This window comes from Sinocyclocheilus grahami, unplaced genomic scaffold (assembly GCF_001515645.1).
Source record: "Sinocyclocheilus grahami isolate Dianchi unplaced genomic scaffold, SAMN03320097.WGS_v1.1 scaffold448.1, whole genome shotgun sequence".
Taxonomy (NCBI): domain Eukaryota; kingdom Metazoa; phylum Chordata; class Actinopteri; order Cypriniformes; family Cyprinidae; genus Sinocyclocheilus; species Sinocyclocheilus grahami.
In genome coordinates, this window is record NW_015505627.1 from 271,960 (window position 1) to 293,401 (window position 21,442).

Consider the following 21,442-nt stretch of genomic DNA (forward strand, 5'->3'; position numbering starts at 1 on the left):
TGATCTAGAAACTACATTACTGTTGACTTTCTTCCTCTCTATAATAATTAAGCCATTTTAGAAACTGAGCATGATCAAACATATATTGTGGAGAGGAATCTGAGTCAGGGCAGACTGTAGTTTCTTACAGTCCACCCCTTTGATGCTCTTGGCCCAAATGAAGCATCACACTTACAGTGCCTTGCGAATGTATTCATACCCCTTCATTTCTTTCACATTTTGTTTTGTTGCTTCCTTATGTTAAACTGCTTTAAATTAGTTTTTTTCCACAACAATGTGCACTCCATACACCATAATTGTCAAGCAAAAACACAGGGTTTTAACATCTTTGCAAATTTATAAAAAATAAAATGATTCCATTGCATAAATATTCATCTGGGACAGTTGAAATTGAGCTCAGGAGCATCCATTTTGCTTGTAGATATTACTACACTTCAAGTGAAGTTAACCTGTGGCAAATTCAATTGAATGGGTATGATTTGGAAAGGCACACACGTCTTAATAAAAGGTCTAACAGCTGATAATGCATATCAGAGCAAAAACCAAGCCCTGAGGTCAAAAGAACTGCCTGTAGAGCTCAGAAACAGGTTTGCATCAAGCCACACATCTGTGGAAGAGTTCAGAAAAAAATTCTGCTTCATTGAAGGGTCACAGAAGCATGTAGTCTCTGTTACCCTTAATGGAAGAAGTTTGAAACAACCAGGACTCTTCCTAGAGCTGGCCAAACTGAGCAACTGATGGAGAAGGGCTTTGGTTGGTGTGATCAAGAACCTGATGGTCACTCTAGTTGAGCTCCATGATCATATGTGGAGATGGGAAAAACCTACAGAAGGACAAACAACACTGCAACACTCCATCGATTTGGGCTTTATGCTGGTGAGACCAGACTCAATCCTCTCCTCAGTGAAGACACATGAAAACACACTTAAAATTAGCAAAAAAGCACCTAAAGGACCCTCAGACTCTGAGAAACAAGATTCTCTGGTCTGATGAACCTCAATTCTAAGCATCATGTTTGAAGGAAACCAGCTCCGCTCATCACCTGCAGAGTACCATCCCAAAAGTAAAGGCTGTTTTTCAGCAGCAGGGACTGGGGGACTCGTTAGAGTAGATAAATGCTCAGTGCAGCAAAATATAGAGATAGCCTTAATGAAAACCCAGTCCAGAGCAGTGTTGGGGAGTTACTTTTAAAAGTAATGCATTACAATATTGCGTTACTCCATAAAAAAGTAACTAATTGCGTTACTTAGTTACTTTTTATGGAAAGTAATGCGTTACGTTACTTTTGCGTTACTTTTTAAATCTGGACAGGGCTTGCATGTTTGTTTTTAAAATAAAAAAGTTATATTTTTGGCAAATATAAAAGCCTTTTCAAACCAAAAGTGAAATGAATAAGCCTCAGACTAAAGGGAAAGTACATTTAAGTCCGTACAGTAGAATGCAGAAGAAGACATTTCAACACACGTCAGCAATAAAAAAAAGACACAAATGTTCGTCTAGAGTAATTTTTGCTTATTAGTACGGTTGAACTGGATCATTGAAGGTCAGAAGCAAAGACATTGGTTAATAGAATGGGATTAAATACATAAAGCATATTTGTGTTGTTTAACATTTAATTATTGCAGGTTTGCGTCATATTCTGAGTTGCATTATTTGTATTCATTTTGAGGAATACTGAATCTGTGGGTTTTTTGTGAGTGAGATGAATTAATGCATATTCATATTTATTTTAGAACTACAGTAACATCTTCTGATTTCTCTCAACATGGGGACAGGAGAGCTGTCAATCAATAAATTGGGGGGGAAAAGTAACTTGCGTTACTTATTTGAAAAAGTAACTCAGATATGATCTTGTAAATTAAAAAGTAATGAGTTACTTTACTAGTTACTTGAAAAAAGTAATCTGATTACGTAACTCGCGTTACTTGTAGTGCGTTACCCCCAACACTGGTCCAGAGTATTCAGAACCTCAGAATGGGCAGAAGGTTCACCTTCCAACAGGAAAATGACCCTAAGCACACAGCAAGAGTGGGTTATAGACAACTCTGTGAATGGCCCTGAATGGCCCAGCCAGAGCCTGGGATTGAACCCAATCAAATATTTCTGGAGAAACCTGAAAATGTGCATCTGCCCACATCCAATCTGACAGAACTTGAGAGGTGAACAGGTGAGGTGAAGAATGGAAGATAATTGCAAAATGCTGATGAGCAAAGCTTGTCGCATCAAACAAAAAAAGACTTGAGGCTAATATTTAGTTAAGGGTATGAATACTTATGCAATGTACTTATTTCAGTTTTTTTATTTTTAATAAAAAAAATTTTTTTATCTGTTTTTGCTTTGTCAGTATGGTGTATGGAGTGTAGATTGATGTGAAAAAAAAGTAACTTAAAGAAGTTTATCATAAGGCAGCAACATAACAAAATGTGAAAAAAAATGAATACTTTCGCAAGGCAATGTACTCCCGTTATACAGATTACACCACCCTTCCTGGGCAGGTGCCCAGTGGCGGTGAAGCCCTGCCTTAGGTTGTCCGCCTCTGGCCACTGGAGAATATTACCAGTCATTGGGTCATCACCTCATGCACACTGGTTATCGCTCCATCCAATTAGGCAAAAATATCATAGTCTCTTTTTAAAATTTGGCAATATGAAATACAAACATTTTCTTGGGTTTGGGAGAGGAGCACTCAAGAACCATAAAAGTAAATGGGATTATCTAAATGTACTAAACATTATGACAGTACAAACATAGCCAGAAGTCAAAGGAGCAAAAACATCAATCAATAGGGAACATTGTGTGTGTGTGTGCGTGCGTGCGTGCGTGCATGTGTGTGCTTGCCCATGTATTGTTTTCTTCATGTGCGTTCTGTTCCTTTTATCAATGTGAACATCCTTTATCCACATGTGTGCATTCAGTAGACCATGTTCTGCATTGGAGTATGCATATATTTGTCTTTTTAGTGTCATGTACAGTAAGTCTGTGTCTTTGTGCATTTATTAGTGTGTGTTTGACCTTTGCCCACTTGTTTTCCATCTCAGTGGTAAGACTGCTGTCTACAGTCTCTGAAAATGGTTTGATCTCTCCTTTTTTCTCTTTTCCATTGTCCATTCTTTTCAATTTGGAAAAGTCATTCTAGAAGAAGTAGTCATTGCCGTTGTTCCAGTCTGTGATTCCATCAGGTCCATCAATCCCATTGTGGGTTTCAGGATTTCTAGTTCTTTTAGGCTTGGAGTACTGGATCTTGCAGGTCTGGAAATCTCTTGATGTCTGGTTCTGATGATCACTCTGTTCTTTAAGAAGTCATATTTCTTGTGGACGTCCACTGGCTTCATTGGGTTTGCTGGCTTTCTTGTCCTTCAGATGACCAAGGAGTCATAAGACTCCTTCTTAATCCAGGAGGCTGCACATTTTGAACAAACATTTCGATGCTTATGTCTGAAACAAGATCAAAAAGAAGAGGTTGAAATAGTCATTTTGAAAATTATTTGCTCGTATGGAGTATTTACATCTACATGCAGAGCAATGGCTTCTCGCATATGTGAATTACTCTGTGCAATTAATGCATGAGGTTTTGTTTAGTTACATTTGGCACACCACTGTAACAGCTAAACATTTCCCATAACCTGGACGCAAATGCCATAGGATGCTCTCCAGTTTCCATCGTCACCACAGTTATCTTTCTCAAGTTAACCAAATCAGTCCTAACAACTCTAAGAAGAGCTCTGTTCTTACCCCTCTGTCTGCTCTTTTGTCATGAACATCCTGTGAGAGAGCACTAGTTAATGAGAATGGAATGCAGATCATAAGAAGTCTACAATCATCTGTGTCTGACGCACTATAAACATTCACTACCTTCTCCAGTTTCAACAAGAACTCTACAGGATCCATGTTATTAGAGTCAAAAATACCCACTGCTGTAACAAGACATTGAATGTACATAAAAGACAACTTTCTTACAGCTTGGCCATTTTCAGTTTTTTGATCAAGAACCCTCTCATTTCCATTTCCAGTCTGTCTTGTTCGCACTGGTGCTATTGGGAACCTCACAGAATCATTTAAAGATTTATGTCATTGACTAAAGGTGTCCTTGCAGTTAATCTCATCATATTCAGAATTGTATTGGGCATGTACCAATTGTCTAGTTGTCCCTTCAAACAAGCATTTCTCTGTGCTCAGACTTTGAAATTTCAATTTCACTATCTGTTCTTTCAAAATTATCTCTTCAGCCTTGCAATTTCTCAGTGACATGAGACTGTCGCTGACTTGAGAGTTTAGCAACTTGTTTTCTGTTTTAATTTCTTCTAATATTTTCTTAGTAACCTTGTATGAGGCAAAAATAGCTCGAAGTGCATTAGCAACTTTTCCCTCTTTGTTTTAGGCATTTTGGGACAATTTTTGAATTGAGACATATAGCCCACTCTTGCGTCGGATTCACTACACTATAACACGCATCAGCTATAAAATAATCTCTTTGACCACACTGTTTCGGGTCAATTCAGTTACTTTAGAAGTCCATCAGAATTGTATCACAACTTCACAGTCAGTTTCAATTACATTAGAAACTTTAACTTAAGCACTTTGCTTCAGTTACTTCAGAAACAACTATTCCAATCCAACTCTGCCACCACACTGCGTCCGGCTGATTAAGTTCCATTAGAATCTTAAACAGAATTTTGACTAAACCAAATTCTCTTCTGACCTTAAAATTCTTTTCTAGATTTTTTTTTTTAAATGAGGGGGTTCCCTGGCCAAAATAAAATACAAATTAAAAAACAGCTTAAAATAAATAAACACATTTTCTTACCTTTCTCTGCTTTTTCAGAAATCCCTCGCTGAGTGACTCGCCAATGTAAGAAAAAAATGATGAGGACGCTGAAGATCTCGATGAAGATGTTTATTACAGCATAGCAGTGACAAAGTGCATGTAGTACCTTGGGTTTGGAATGAGCCCCGAACATCCTAAGCTCAAACCTTTTATACAGTTATAGTTTACTACCCTTAGATGGTTCTCAGTGTCACACATCACTTCCCATTCTAAAACTGGTCACCATTTGCTCAGGATGTGATCATCCCAAATGATCTAGAAACAACATAACTGTTGACTTTCTTCTTCTCTGTAATAATTAAGCCATTTTGGGAACTGCGCATGATCAAACATCTATTGTGGAGTGGAATCTGGGTCGGGGCAGACTATAGTTTTATACATTATGTTGTGTATTTTTTTATAGAGCACTAAACACACAATACTATATATTCACAGACTCTTGCCCTTCCCTTTCCTCACTAGGCATATTTCTGAAGAATAAACAATGAACTTTAACCTGAGCTCTGGTTCTTAATTTAATAGATTTCTTATGATGTGATATCTATAATATTAAGTGAGTGAGTTTGTGTTTGTGTGTGTGTGTGTGTCTGTGTGTGTACATGTTTTTCTATACTGGTGGGGACTTAAACCTGAATACACACCAACTCATGGGGACTTGTGTCACCGTGGGGACCTAAATTGAGGTCCCCATGAGTACAGAAGCTTAGGAATCATACAGAATTAGTTTTTTTGAGATTGTAAAAATGCGCAAAGTTTTCTGTGAGGGGTGGGTTTAGGTGTAGGGTTGGTGTAGGACGACAGAAAATACAGTTTGTACAGTATAAAAACCATTACGCCTATGGGGAGTCCCCACAAGGATAGTAAACGAGACTGTGTGTGTGTGTGTGCATGTTTACGTGGTTTATGAGGACACAAATTTGTATAATAACATGGGTATGACATAGGTATTACAACGAGAAAGTGATTCATGAGGACATTTTCAGTGTCCCCGTAATTCAAAAGGCTTATAAATAATTCAGAATGAGTTTTTTGAAAATCTAAAAATGCACAAAGTTTCCTGTAAGGGGTAGGTTTAGGTGTAGGGTTGGTGTAGGGCTGGAGGGTTGGTGTAGGGCTGGTGTAGGGCAATAGAATATACGGTCTGCACAGTAGAAAAACCATTACGCCTATGGAGAGTCCCCACAAGGATAGCAAACCAGACGTGTGTGTGTGTGTGTGTGTGTGCGTGCGTGCGTGCGTGTGTGTTTGCATTTAGTCCAGGGCAAATATTATATTGATGAATCTGGGCAGGAGCAGGAGACAAACCCAGAGAATAAACATCTCAATACCACCTTCTTGGAAATGTTAGAGTAAATGTATTTTGGCTTTCAGATGTTACTTGAAAGACAGTTTGATCCTGACATTTTTGGCATTATATATGAATATGACACTCAACACTACTCATTAATGCTCTAATATTTTTTCATATAAGCCAAAGGGAAACATTGACAATGTAAACGATCTGTTCACTAATGTGGTTTGTTCTCAGCGATTGTATACACTGAGCTTGCATGACAAACAAGTTATGAAGGATACTATAATTTGGACCTTTTGTACAAATCCTCTTTCTTTTAATGCAATGAAACACAGGTTCCTCTGCTGGTCCAGGCTCTGTGGAAACAGAAACAGGGCGGTGACAAGGCTTGCGGAGTGAAACATAGAAGGTAGGGTGAATCTTGTAGCGTGCAGGGAGTTGTAATCGATACGTTACAGGGTTGACTTGAGTGATGGTGAAGGGGCCAATGAATCAGGGACTGACCTTCTTGCTGGGCAGGCGCATCATGATGTCTCTCATGGATAGCCAAACCTTCTGTCCTGGATGGAACTTTGGAGTTTCGGTCCGTCGGGTGTCAGCCGGGAGTTGTTGGTGTCTCACTGCCTGCTAAAGCTAGTGGTGAGCTGCGTCCCAGAACTTCTGGCTCTCTCAGAACCAGTAATCCACTGATGGGACATCACAAAGTTCCCCAGACCATGGGAACAGAGGAGGCTGGTAACCAAGCATGTACTGGAAGGGAATGAGTCCAGTGGCAGCTGATGGAGGGAATTCTGAGTGTTCTCAGCATTCCCTCCATCAGCGGGTGAAAAATAAAGGCCATCTTAAGTCTCTTGGCTTCCCAAAGATATTCTAAGCTCTTGTGGTCAGTTAACACGGTAAATGGTTCTTGTGCACCTTCCAACCAATGCCTCCACTCTTTGAGTGCCAGCTTCATTGCCAAGGAGTTCTCTATTGCTGCACTGACAATCCCATATGGCATGACCAAATATTCATAGTGGCCGGTGGATGTCACAAATGCCGTCTTTCACTTGTCCCCCTCATGTATCTGGATTAGTTTATAGGGACAGCGGAGGTCCAACTTGGTAAACACGGTGGCTCTGCTGAGATGTTCTAGGGTCGCTGGAATGAGGGGAAGAGGGTATCAAAACTTCACATTGATTTTGTTGAGGGTATGGTAATCAATGCAAGGCAGCAAGCCTACATACTTCTTTGTCACAAAGAAGAAGCTTGAAGCAGCAAGGGAAGTCAAAGGGTGGATGTAACCTTGATATAATGCTTCCTCAATATATTTCTCTATGGCCTTCATCTTGGGAAGAGAAAGCGAGTAGATCTTCCCACGGGGCACTGGCTCACTCGGAATCAGATCGATGGCACAGTCCCATGGCCAGTGGGGCGGCAACTGTGAAGCCTTCTTGTGGCAGAATACGTTACTGAAGCAGGATGGGATATCCACAGACTGATGTTCAACTGGGTTCTCAATGGAGGTAGAGTTCACAGGTAACGTCTGGAGAGGATGAGAGAGGGGTTGTGGAACTTGAGGGAAACATCCTTGGAAGCAGTCCTTGCCCCAATTTAGGACTTCACTGGATTTCCAGGAGATGACAGGGTTGTGTTGCTCTAATCACGGGCGCCCAAGGATCATATCAGCAGTGGAATGCTCAAGAACTAGGAGATGGGTCTGTTCGGTGTGGAGCTGGACAATGCAAAGTTGCACAGGTCCTGCCAGGGAATGCACATGATTTTGGCTTAAAGGTCTTCCTGTCACCAACTAAACCTTGTAGGTGGTTTTGGTGGTCCTTTTTGGGAGATTGAGCTGGCGGCAAAGGTTTCCGAAGATGAAATTACCGTCTGGCCCAGAGTCGAGGAGGGCATGTACTGTAATAGGCACATCAGAGGCAGTAAGGATTACAACTGTGGTGAGTGGAATTAGATTACAAGAGAGAGAACAAACTCACCACAGTTCATGGAGGGTGAACTGGGTATGAGGAGATTACATGCTCACCAGCGCCACAATATAAACAGAGTCCTTGGGTCAGTCTCCTGTGCCACTCAGATGAAGTTATCGGGGTTACCGAGTAGTATCAACAAGCATTGGCTCAGACCCTGGTCCTGGAGTGCTAGTGAACTCTGGCTGGCGATGGAATATGGAGGATTGCTGGCCTGTTGGTCTTCCATACATGACTGAATACGACTGGCAACATGGATGGAAAGTTGGATGAGCCATTCTAAGCCAATGGAATCATCATATGCAGCCAGATGCAGCCATAGCCTGGGCTCAAGTCCCTGCCAGCAGGCAGTGAGAAGAGAGCACTCATTCTAACTGCTGGCAGCAGGAAGAGTTCTGGGATTGGGTTACTGGTCCTGCCTGAGCCCAGATGGTTTCATCCCATTGGAGTGCTTGTCCTGTCAGCAGGGAGATGATGAATGAAATCTTAGCTCACTTGGTGGTGAAGCGATACGTCAGCATCTCCAGGGACATTGAACAGTGGACAAGGAATCCATTGCAATCGTCCGCCAAGCCAGAGTAGGGCACTGAATTGGCCATGAGACTGGTGATGATGGCTGGTGAAGAAGTGGTTGTGGAGGTGACGGAGGATGGAGTGGAGAAATTTGTGGTGAGAATCCGGCGGAGGGAATCCACAATCCCCTGGAAGGGTTCGGGAGTGCTTATACTGTGACTGTTTTCTGGTCCAGTCTTCTGTTACAGAATGTGGACACGAACACAGACTGAAGGAGCAAACAGGGTCTTTATTGACAGATATGAGCAATGCAGGTAATGGCAGGTAAGTAGCAGTTCAATTATGGATAGTAACATGTGACGAGAATGATAGCAGGACTTTCCTTTTTTGCAGGTGCAGATCGTAGATGGTGGAGCAGCTGGACAGTGAGCACACACCTGTAATGATTAGTCCACTGGAGGCGAGCGTAGTGAGAACCCAAGTGCAGATTTATTTACAATGTGAAATCCAAACAGAGACTTGACTTGAACAGACTTGACTTAGCATGAACAGACTAGACTCACGAACAGCAGGTACATACATTTAATACACAACGAGAGACAATGGCAACATGATGGTTACTTATAGCAAACAATACAGGTCACATGACAAGAACCAACAAATGAGACACAAGACACATGACTAAGACAACCAATGAGAACATGACACATGAACCAAGGAATCAATCAGAACATAACACACAAACAAGGGTAGCACATGACATGATCACACGAGGGACAAGGAACACATGACAAACCAGGAAACTAAACTAAGAGCATGAATACAAAGCAAAAGACATGAACACCAACACAACCCAAAACAAACCCTGACATATCCCTCCTCTAAGGTGGCTACAGACACCCTACCAAACCACCCAAAATGTCCAGGAGGGTGGTGGAGCAGTGATGGTTCAGGGGGCGGGATGGGAGGCCAGGCCCGTGAAAGGGAACAGGACCGAGATCATAGAGCAGAGGCAGGCTTGAACCATGAAGCAGTGGTGGGCCTGGGCCGTGGAGCAGAGGTGGGCCTGGACCATGGAGCAGTGACAGTCCATGAAACAGTGGAGGACCTGGGCCAGGGAGCAGTGGCAGACCGTGGAACAGTGGAGGGCCTGGGCCATGGAGCAGTGGCATACTGTGGAATAGTGGAGGGCCTGGGCCATGGATCAGATCCAGAGGAGCATGAAGCCATGGCGGAACCGGCAGAGCAGAAATCCATGGCGGAGCAGGCAGAGCAGGAAGCCATGGCGGCGCCGACAGAACAGGGAGCCATGGCGGAGCAGGCAGAGCAGGACGGCTGAGTGGTGCTGGCAGAGCAGGAAGCCATGGTGGAGCAGAAACATGGACAGACCACTTGACTGTGACAGAACAGGCAGAGAGTTTGTGAGCAGCCACCATAGCTGCAACATGACAGGCAGAATGTTCATAAACGGCCTCTTTGGTCGTGACAGGACAATCTGTGAGTTCATGAACAACCTTCATGGCTGTGACTGGGCAGACAGTGAGTTCATGAATGGCCTCCATGGCCGTGACTGGACAGATAAGAGAGTTCATGAATGGCCTTCTTGGACGAGACAGGGCAGACTGTGAGTTCATGAACGGCCTCCATGGTCGTGACATGACAGACAGAGTGTTAGTGAGGCTTAGAAGGACTGTATTTAAGTTCTATCGCTGAGTCTTATTTGTGTGGTAATCACTCTCCGGTGTCGGTCAGGACACCGGAACCAGACCAAGTGCTGAACTGAGGGTATTTAATGAACAGTTGAGTAGGCATGGGCAAACAGTCTTTCAGTTGGCTTTATAATATATGCGTGTGTGTGGTTCTGAAATTAAACAAATAACAAATATAAGTAACAGCATATGAAATTAGTATCCATATACATTCATCCAATAACTAAACAGTAACTAAACTAAACTGTAATATGTGCAATTAATTATTAGCATGGTCAAATCAATAATGACTGCCGCCAAGCACAGTCACATGTACGGAAAAGTGACTAAATATAAAGTGCGTCACAGATTATAACGAATATTAATGATGAAACTACTCAAAGTATCCAGCCATACAATACACAATATATCAGAAAATATCTTCGTTCGACAGGCAAACATAATATACACTGCGTGCATAACAGTTAACGAGGATAAATTATATGAATCTAGCAGTGCGTCATCTAGACACTGGCCAAAAATCTCAATATAGCACACAAACACAATAATCTAAATTATTAAATAGGAAATGAGAATAGAAAACTTACTATATGGCATCGACGCACACAATATAACTATATTATATCCCTGAATGGTGTTAATACTCTCATCTGCACTGCCCCACGTACTGCACTTGCTTTCTTTTCTTTTGCAGTTCTGCACATAACGGAGCGCTGCTCATCGCTTATTGCATGCACTCCGGTTGTGTTGAAGCACGTCAGTCTGCACCGGAGTTGCGCATATGTGATTGTTCAGTTAACTGCGTGGCCTTTCTTACACAGAGAGTTCATGAATGGCCTCCATGGTCGGGACAGGGCAGACTGTGAGTTCATGAGTCAACATCAGTGGTGAGTCCATCATGCTAGCAATCAGTCTTCTAAGTCCTGGCCCAATCTCCGCATCCACAGGAGCTTGGGTACTATATTGGCAGCCGTAGCGTGACGAGGCTCTGACGTGATGGCCGTGGTGTGGCGAGGCTCAGGCGTGGCGACCATCTTGGCCAGGGTCTCAGGCGTGGCAGGCTTAACGTGAGCAGGCTCTGGAATGGAGGCCATGTCGTGACGAGTCTCTGAAATCGCAGCTGTGACGTAACGAGACTCTGGAAGATCAGTTGAGATGTGACAAGACTCTGGAACAGCGGCCATGACGTGGGCAGGCACCGTAGACTCTGGCGTGACGTGAGCAGGCCCTGGCTTGGGAGGTATGACGTGAGCAGGCCTTGGAGTAGCAGACATGACATGAGAAGGCCCTGGAATAGCAGATATGATGTTAGCAGGCATGACGTTAGCAGGATCTGGAGTAGCAGACATGACGTGAATAGGCTTTGGCTTGACAGGCATAACTTGAACAGGCGCTGGCTTTGCATACATGACGTGAGAAGACTCAGGAGTAGTAGGCATGATGTGACGTGAACATATCCTGACATGACGGTCGGGATGTGAAAATGCTCTGGTTCAGAGGGTACAGCACAATTGTGGGGCTCCTCATCCACAACTCCCACAGTAAATGCAGATCCACTCAACTGCAAAGCAATGTCTATATATTTTTCTAGAGTCCAGTGTGGAGTATTACGTGGCATTAAACAAGAGATGTCCTTACTTAAACCAAAATGAAAAATGTCTTTAACCCCTTTAAATTGGCATGAAAGTGCACTACCAAACTTAAATTGCTGTAATTTATGAATACTTTGGAATACAGACCTAAGGTTGGTCACTTTTTAAAGAAGAAAATTTGCAGATTGCAAAAGTTTTTTTTTTTGTTTTTTTTTTTAATTAAAGTATCAAAAAGTTTTAGAAGTTTAAATTTACTGTAAAGAAAATGCACTATACTAATTTTATTTTATATATAATAAATATTTTACGTAACAGGTTTTACTCTAAACTTGGTATAAATTAAAGCCTTATGTCTAAATAAGTTATGTTCCAAATTTGAAGTTGATATGAAAAAAATTGAGGTTCCTGTGAGATTTTATTTAGGGCGTTATACCACAATCAGACACTGGGTGCCGTCCAAACTCCATTGAATTTTTTTTATGCATTTTTCTGTTACAAATGTCTAGATTTCTCTGTCAATATTACTTCTACCTCAAAATCCATCTTCTATCCTGAGACTCAGACCTTTCCAATGATAGGTTTTTTGTCAAGATTAAAAAAAGTTTTGATTCTAAAAGACCTTAATACATTTTGTAATATGACACTTGACACCGCCCACTAAGGGGGAGGAGACCGCCAAAAGATTTTAAAGTACCATTTCCATGGTAAAGCAATATCCGATTTCAAAATGGTTCACAGGATGAATCTTGGGCTTCTAAGCTTTCAAATGATGTATAATTTATGATGATTACTAAAAGATTTGATAGAGAAAAAGGACAACAACAAAAAAGAGCACCAAGCGTCCCACAGGTGGGACGGTGACAGTTAAGGGGTTTTAAGGAAAGTATCATTGAAATCTACACAATTTACAAAAGTCCGCCACATAATCCTCAATGAGTCTGTTTCTTTGGTGAAGTCGAACAAGACGATCTGCTGGGTTCATTTTTTTTTTCGGTCGTGTATTCTGTAATGATTAGTCCACTGGAGGCGAGCGTAGTGAGAACCCAAGTGCAGCTTTATTTACAATGTGAAATCCAAACATAATCCAAACAGAGACTTGACTTGAACAGACTTGACTTAAGGCGGGCGTACACGGTGCGATTTTTGCTGTCGTACGAGCTCGCAGGCGATTTTTTTCTCTCGGGAGAAAATCGCAGATGCTCGCATGGTCGCGGCTCGTACCGTGTGAGAAGAATTACGGGCCGATCCGAGATGTTACGAGCACCTCCCGTCCTCCCGATAATTTTCAAACATGTCAAAAATAATCAGATGCTGTCGGTTTAAATTCGTGTCGTATGTGCAGTTGAACGAGACGATGGCGATCCATCTGAAGTTGACCAATCAGAAGATGACAAAAACCATATAGTCTATAATAATTTTAGTTTAATTATACAGTTCTATTTTTTATTTGTTATTCCGAATGTGCCAAATTTGCCGTTCAGCTTTATGAATGAATATGCCTGTTGTATTTCCGGCAAAACGAGCAGAAATTCAGAAATGGCCTACTCCCTCCAGTTCTTTATGAAGAACAGAAAGTCCATGCTTTTCTCTGCTTTTCAGCCATTCTCTTTGCCATGTCCTTTGTCTTCGCTTTTTTTTTTTTTTTTGGACGTCACAAACCGCCTGCCACAAAGAAAACAATTTCGTCCTCAGAATCCATATTTTTATGAATGGCGCGAAACGTAATGCTTACGTCAGAGTTTGTAAAATCGTAGTAAATTCGTGTCGTGTGTGACTGCCTCCGTACCATTTTCGGAAAAAACTTAATCGTGACATGTGCCAGAGCTCACGACGCTCCGACCTTCAGAATCGCACCGCGTACACCCACCTTTAGCATGAACAGACTAGACTCACCGACAACAGGTACATACATTCAATTAACGACGAGAGACTATAGGTGCGTTCGACTTGAACCACAGCTACAGACGGCAGTCAACGAGAGTAGCCGCTTGCAGTCGGGGGCGGAGTTGAAAACTGAGCCGTCAAGCCTGACACTTCTGCTCCCGTTAGTGACGCTCGCGCGGTGTTTGCATACTCTATCACAGATGAAGAGAATTAAATGCAATATTTATCAAATATACAGACGTTTCAGAAACGTTTTCATGAGCAAAAGATATATACTGATTATATACTGCTTACATCGCCATCTGTTCAAGAATAAAGTTCAGCGTAAATATTTAGGCCTACTATTTGAAACTATCACGTGTGTTTCGGGTTTATTCTAACCTTTTCAATTCCAATAATAGCCACAAATCTGTGTTTTTAGAACAGTAAACGCTTTTTTACTGTAGTCACAATGTTATATTAAGTCACGTTTATCATAAAACACTGATGAAAGCATACATTCCCCCACTTTATTAGTATTTAAATAGTATATATTTACGTTGAACTTTATTCTTGAACAGATGGCGATGTATTAAGACGTATATAATCAGTATATATCTGTTGCTCATGAAAACATTTCTGAAACGTCTGTATATTTGACAAATAATTGCATTTAATTCACTTCATCTGGGATGGAATATGCAAACACCACGCGAGCATCACTAACGGGAGCAGAAAGTGTCCAACTTGATGGCTCCGTTTTTAACTCCGCCCCCGACCGCAAGCGGCTACTCTCGTTGACTGCCGTCTGTAGCTGTGGTTCAAGTCGAACGCACCTATTGGTTACTTATAGCAAACAATACAGGTCACATGACAAGAACCAACCAATGAGAAACAAGACACATGACTAAGACAACCAATGAGAACATGACACATGAACCAAGGAACCAATCAGAACATAACACACAGACAAGTGTAGCACATGACATGATCACATGAGGGGTAAGGAACACATGACAAACCAGGAAACTAAACTAAGAGCATGAGTACAAAGCAAAAGACATGAAAACCAACACAACCCAAAACAACCCCTGACAACACCTCATTACAAGGGGTAAGCAGTCCACTTCGAATAAATGAGACCGGACAATGAGAAGAGACAAGGTGTGTGCTTATGAGTGAACCCTGATGGTGTTCAGATGTGGCTGGTTATTAATCGGGTGAGGATGTGCACTGTGATTGGGAAATCTCAGAGCCTGGCTGATCCGTGCCAACAGTAATATAAAAAAAAAGTTTAAAAAATGCATGAGGAGCAGAAAGCAGAAAGCAGAATCTTTCTTGAGAAGTAACTAGGCTTTGTATGCTTTTTTTTTTTTTGATCTCCTTAACTGACTTTTGGAGAAGTCATATAAGGTTCACTTCCTTTGTCCAACCTGCCCTGTCAATGATAACAATGATAATCAGATATTTTCAAAGAGTTCACAAGATTATTGTTGCCATTGTAGCTGAAATTTAATGAGAAGACTAAAGATGAATCCTAAATAGTTTCGTAGACAACATTTTTGATAACCAAGCCAATTACATGGCGCAAAAGCGCAATGTTTAGCCTTGTAAGTACTGCCCTCTCAGCAAAAGCAAGGATCACTCTCTGTCAGGATAACAGGTTGACAGGTTTGTCTGTTTTTATCCTCACAGGTTTATCTGAAAAGAGTAAGAGCAGAGGCAATCATATTCCAAAACCAATGATGTACATCAATAAAGCTCTCTTTATGCAGTTAGTATTGACGAGAACAATTAATTCATACCACAGCTGAATAGCATTCCAATGTAGACAAATTGCTTTGTTTTTTTAAGTTACAATTGCTTTGTGGCCTTACAAATGTAAAGAACAATTATTAAAATTATTTTTTAAACTTAGTTGTTGGTGCTAGTTAGGACTTTAGTGTGTCATCATTCAAGGAAAATAAATGTGTAGAATTCAGTGTGTTCTATTCTGCCTTTGATGTTGCTCGTTGATTCTGCCTCTTCTGTAATTGCACATGTCATGCAAACATGCTTTACTCTTGAGCGTTTTTCATAGTATAAAGCAACCTCTAGTAGTAGAAGGGGTTTTTTTGTGTGAAGTTTTGCACAAAACAAGTGGCAGACTGTACAAGAAGGAAATAACTGGACAAATTACAAAAACAAATCTTTTAACCAAGTTAGTACTGTAAACACTATAATACTCGTTTATCTTTGACACTTAAATGGTTGACTATTTACAGTGTCCAGAAGCACGTGAACATATTGAGGGCAAAAGCACTATTTAGACACTGAGTAACTTAAGTTCAAAGTCTTTTTGCTCTATTTGTGAAAAACAAGACACTCTCTCTCACACACACACACACACACACACAAACAAACACACATGCACACACATTAAGTGACATAAGCCAACAATAGAGACAATGTACTTGTTTACTCTGGCAATGTACAATATTTACTGTTATGGTAAACATTCATCAGCAAATATTCTCATGTCCAATAGTCCACTTTTTTTTCTTCCATCTTTATTAGTCAAAACAATGTGTCACTCACCTGTAGGCCTATATACCCTGGAAAAAAATGGGTGTACAGTAGAGACCTTTCAAGTACATTTCATTTCATATATACTGTATATATATATATATATATATATATATATATATATATATATAGTAGAGTAGGGGAAAACACCCCCTCTTGAGGACAGTGTCATTTTTTTTCTTCTGTGAAACAAGTTAAATGTGTCCAGAATAGTGATCATAGTTTTAGTAACAATGACATAAATTATAAACCAAGTATGAAAAATGTTGAGAATTTTCATGTTATTAGCTTTTTAATTAAAAAAAAAATTGGCGTTATGCCCCACATACTAGGTTTGAAAAAAAAATGTCATTCTGAAAATATAATTATATTTTTCTTAACACGTAGGCCTACTCCCTATCTACAGGCCTTAATATTCTCATACCGTATATATCCAGTGGTTGAACTGTAAAAAAAAAAAATGTAAGGGGATGGTGGGGCGGGGGGTCCTGTGATTACAAATGATTACAAAACTTGTCTAATTTTTAAACACATTTGTAATTAACAAAAAATAAGCTTTATTACATGAACTATGGTTTATGAGCTGTTTTCCTTGTGGGGACTGAAATGGCCCCCACAATCTCAAGTTTTACGTTGTTTTTTTTTGTGTGTGTGTGTAAGGACATTTGGTTCTCACACATACATGCACACAATCTGTGTGTCTGTGTGCCAGACGACCTAAATGATGCCCTGTAATATTCACGTAAGCACTGTATCGGCAGTGATTAGACACGTGAATGCGATAAACATGACACTAAAACCGCCAGTAGGTGGTGGTATGTTTTAATGAATGATTAATTGAATTAATTTCTTGTCTGTTGAACTGCTGTATAAAATTAGTTTAACATTTGCGATCATGCACACGTGCTGATCCTTCTGTGATATTACTTAACTATATCATATAAAGATTTTTTTTTAATTATTACAAAAATATTTTTTTTCTTTATTTAAATTATAGAGGCACTCTAACTGCTAGGCTTCATTGTGCAATGAATACTTTTGGACTTTGGATTGGCTCTGATTGGCAAATTGCCTTTATTTAGTTTATAAATTATTATACATAGAGAATATTAATATTTCATTTGCACGATACATTTTAGGCTTACATAATATACTACACAGTATGGGCTGCACGATTAATCGAATGCGATTGTCATGCGCATTTTGATAGTAATGCCGGTTCTGTAATCAGCAGGAAATCATCATCACGTGCTTTCGGATGGAGCAGAATTTACTACACATATAATTACGCAGTTACAAGTTACGCAGACGATTTTATTGCGCGATTTTGAAATCGAAGAAATCGTTCGCGATAATGACAGCTGTTTGCATAGCTTCTCAGTGAACTACGGCTCTGTGAAGTAAATGCTGCTCCATCTGAAAGCATGTGAAAATACCACATTTAATAACAGTTTTTACTCCAAACTCCCTTCATAACGTCAGTCGAGTGTTTGAAATAAATCCTTCTGTGAGATGATGTGGCTTACACAGAATAAGGCATGCAACATTTCATAGTATTTAAGCAGTGATAAAGGCATTGCATTATAAATATACTTTATTTTAATGAAAATGATAATAATAATAATAATTCAGAAAAACCGTATATTGCTGTAGTCGTGTGTTTCAATGAAAGCAGTTGAATATTCGGTTTATTCAGCTGCAGCGATAGGCATTTTCTGGGGCTGTGTCCAAAATCGCCCCCATACCCTTAAATAGGGCACTATTTGAGGGAACAGCCGTTTTTAGTGGCGTCCGAAACCATGGACGTTCTCGAGTGCACTCATTCAATCCCACAATGCACTGCAAAAACGAGTGTACAACTGGTGCACGCTCAACGGCTAGAGAATGCCCATAATGCACCGTGAGAGTCACGCGCCGAATGAATTCCCGCATCTCGCCAGAAGATGGCGCCCGCAGCTGAATAATCAATCCGTTCATTTTTACAAAGCGCTCATCCATGGTGTACAGCATATTGTACAACACGGGTATAAATTCATTGTAAATTGATTATTAAATTGTTTGATTAGGGTTTATACATAATTTCCGTGACAGAGTTCAAGATCAATCCTTTAATCTTACTACTGGAGCTGCTAGTTTCAAATGATTAGTAAACAGCAAGCACAAACTATGCAAAAGCGGCATTCCTTCTGGTGCACTCAGTGTCCGAATTCACTACTCGTTTTCATTCACTCCTTCTAGTGAACTGAAATAGTGACCTAATAGGGAATGGTGAATGAGGGTATGGGGGCGATTTCGGACACAGCCTGGGTTTCTTCTGCGATGCATATTTGGAGTTTCAGCGCGAGAGCATCCTCTGGCCTTTGGATGGAGATTTACTGCTGATCACAGAACCGTGCTTCACTGAAAGATACGCATGAAATCGCAGCTTCTGTCGAATCGCGATCTTGATTCCATTTCGATTTATTGTGCAGCCCTACTACAGCATTATTAATCTAAAGGGGAAGGTAAGGGGGGATGCTATTTGCCATGGGAGATGCCATCCCCCCTCAATTCCAGCCCTGTATATAACTGTTGTTCTACAAAACAACAAGCTTTAAAACACTTTTTTTCTTACTGCTGAAAATGAGATAATTTACTGTGAAATACGTTTTCTCTCAGGTACATGACCAGTGCAAGCTTCATGGTGAAAACATCTACATCACTCTTGTCAATGATGTCCATAGTTACAACAAAAATGCATCTTGTTTTATCTAATTGTTATTTTCGGAAAAACAGTAGGGGGGCATTTTCCCCCACTCAACCCTAAATCCATATTTCTACAATACAAGCTCTGTAATGATGAACAAAATACATTTATTCTGTTTTGTTTTATGTCTGAGTGACCATTATTTTAACACATAGGCTATTAGTTTTTGTCCCGTGGTATTCACACTCCACGTGTCCAAGCAGTGTTTGAATTTATCGACAGCTTACTACAAACTACTACATTTGAATGAACTTAAGAGAGTGGCTTATTCCAGGGTTTCAAACTGAACTCTTGAACTATGCGCACTCGTCTTTTTCCTTACGCCTTAAGAGATAAGAGGAAAGTTGCACACTTGTCTGAAGGAGAACGCCCGGCTTATCATGCAGCTACCGGATTCGCACAATCGTGCGCATGTGCGTGGGAGTCCTGAAGTAACAGAAATGTGTGGAAAAACAGACGACATCGCATGTATACACGGGTAACGTTCTAACCACTTTTTTAAAGTTGTCATTTCATTTTGTTTATTTGAGATTCCAGTGCCAAAATGTGATGCTCCGCTCTGTCTATCTTTTTTTTTCTCCGTTGAGGTGAATCACAAAACAAAAATGGTCTCCAGTCCTTATATAAATGCATACTAAACCACATTGACAAATTTTGTTTAAAAAGTTATAAAATGCAAAGTGTATGTCGGCGTATATAAGAGTTATAGTAAATGCGATGCCCGAGACCAGCAATGGCAATTTCGTGGATTAGCCTAATTAAATGTGAAATATGAAAACCAACGATTCCTCAGATCACTGCAAGGATAACTTTCAGCCTACGTCAATAATTTCTGGACATCTCTAATTGTAAGGTTATTAACTCACAAATTTGTCTTCTAGAGAAAGTCATTCTTTCCCACAAGAACATACAATTTTGATATAGGCTATCACTGAATGAGGTAATCATCATAATACTGTGTCTGAAATGTGAAATGAGGATTGCAAACTTGCAGCCAGAATTAAGTTTAAATGGATTTCAACTGCGCCCCATTTTGCAGTTGCATAAAATAATTTTAATCAACGTTTTATATTATTTTAATTTGCTAATGCAGGAATTAAGCTACTTAGTGGGAAACAATGAATATTCTGAGAATATCTTTATAGCCTGGATTTTGGTTAAGGGGTGAGTCTTAAGGTATTTTTTTTTATAATGCCTCTCTTACATTTTGCTGCTCTTGATAATCCCTATAAAGTGCAAGTTCAAAGTGCATGCAAAGGCACCGTCTCAAAACTTGTATTATTTTGTCCTCATGAATACTACATTCAAGTTAATTTACAAAAATTTAATAAATACTTTTGTATGCCTCATTAGCCTTACCTATGCAGATGTGAAGACTAAATGATTTATGGAGAACACACAAACATTCAACAACAGAGATTTTCCTTCAGGATGCAGGTACATCAGTGTCTTCATATGATCTTTCACCGTATGCCTTTTAACAGTGTAGCTGGGTCTTTGCCATGGTTGTTTTGGTGATCTACGTTGGTGATATAGATAGATATAGATATCTATCTATATAAATAGACATACAGATATAGGGTTCCCATACATCCTTGAAAACCTGGAAAGCATATACGAACTGGTGCTGCCAAACACGCCATTCCACTCTCAGCTTGGTTGCCAGATAGATAGATTCCCTATATGAAGTTTATCTACGTTTATTACTGAATTCTTGAATTCTGAATCTATTACTAGTGTCTCTATTCTATTGTACTCTAAGTATGTTGCACAGAGAGAGATCAACCCCATCAGAGTCCAGCTGTGTGTTCATGAAGAGTGACCAGTCTATGGGCAAGCCAATAAAATTTAAGGGAAGACAAACATCGACTCATCTAAGGTATAATGTTTCAGATAGTAAGACAGAGAGACAGATAAATATAGCATCCTTATGATTCCTTATGTGAAATTAATTTACATGCAAAATCAACAATATGAATTTTGTGTCTTTTTGTACTCTAGTCTTTTGTACAAGGAGAGATCAAACATCTAGCCTAGACAGAGAGACAATTTATCATCTCTGTTTCTAATGTCTCTATTCTATTGTACTCTAAATAAGTATTTTGCACAGAGGGAGATCCAACCCACCAGAGTCCAGCTGTGTGTCCATGAAGAGCAACGAGTCTATGGGCAAGCCAATAAAATTTAAGGAAAGACAAACATCAACTGATCTGAGGTGCTGCATTGTCTAGATACGATAGATAGATAGATAGATAGATAGATAGATAGATAGATAGATAGATATCTGACTCTATCTATCTATCTATGTGTAAATTCAATCTGAATTAGTTACTAAGTTACTAATATCTCTATTCTGTTGTACTTCATT

The 21,442-nt window shown here is 40.2% G+C and overlaps 1 protein-coding gene across 1 annotated transcript in view; it reads left to right on the forward strand.

Annotated features, from left to right (window-relative positions):
- The first annotated feature begins 20,350 nt into the window (after positions 1–20,350).
- Positions 20,351–21,442, forward strand: part of LOC107552359 (uncharacterized) — a 28,718-nt gene continuing 27,626 nt past the window's right edge. Inside the window, exons 1-3 of the mRNA XM_016234222.1 lie at positions 20,351–20,511; positions 20,837–20,953; positions 21,185–21,289. Coding sequence (XP_016089708.1) covers positions 20,462–20,511; positions 20,837–20,953; positions 21,185–21,289 — 272 coding nt within the window. The 5' untranslated portion in view covers positions 20,351–20,461. The remainder of the gene's footprint in view (positions 20,512–20,836; positions 20,954–21,184; positions 21,290–21,442) is intronic.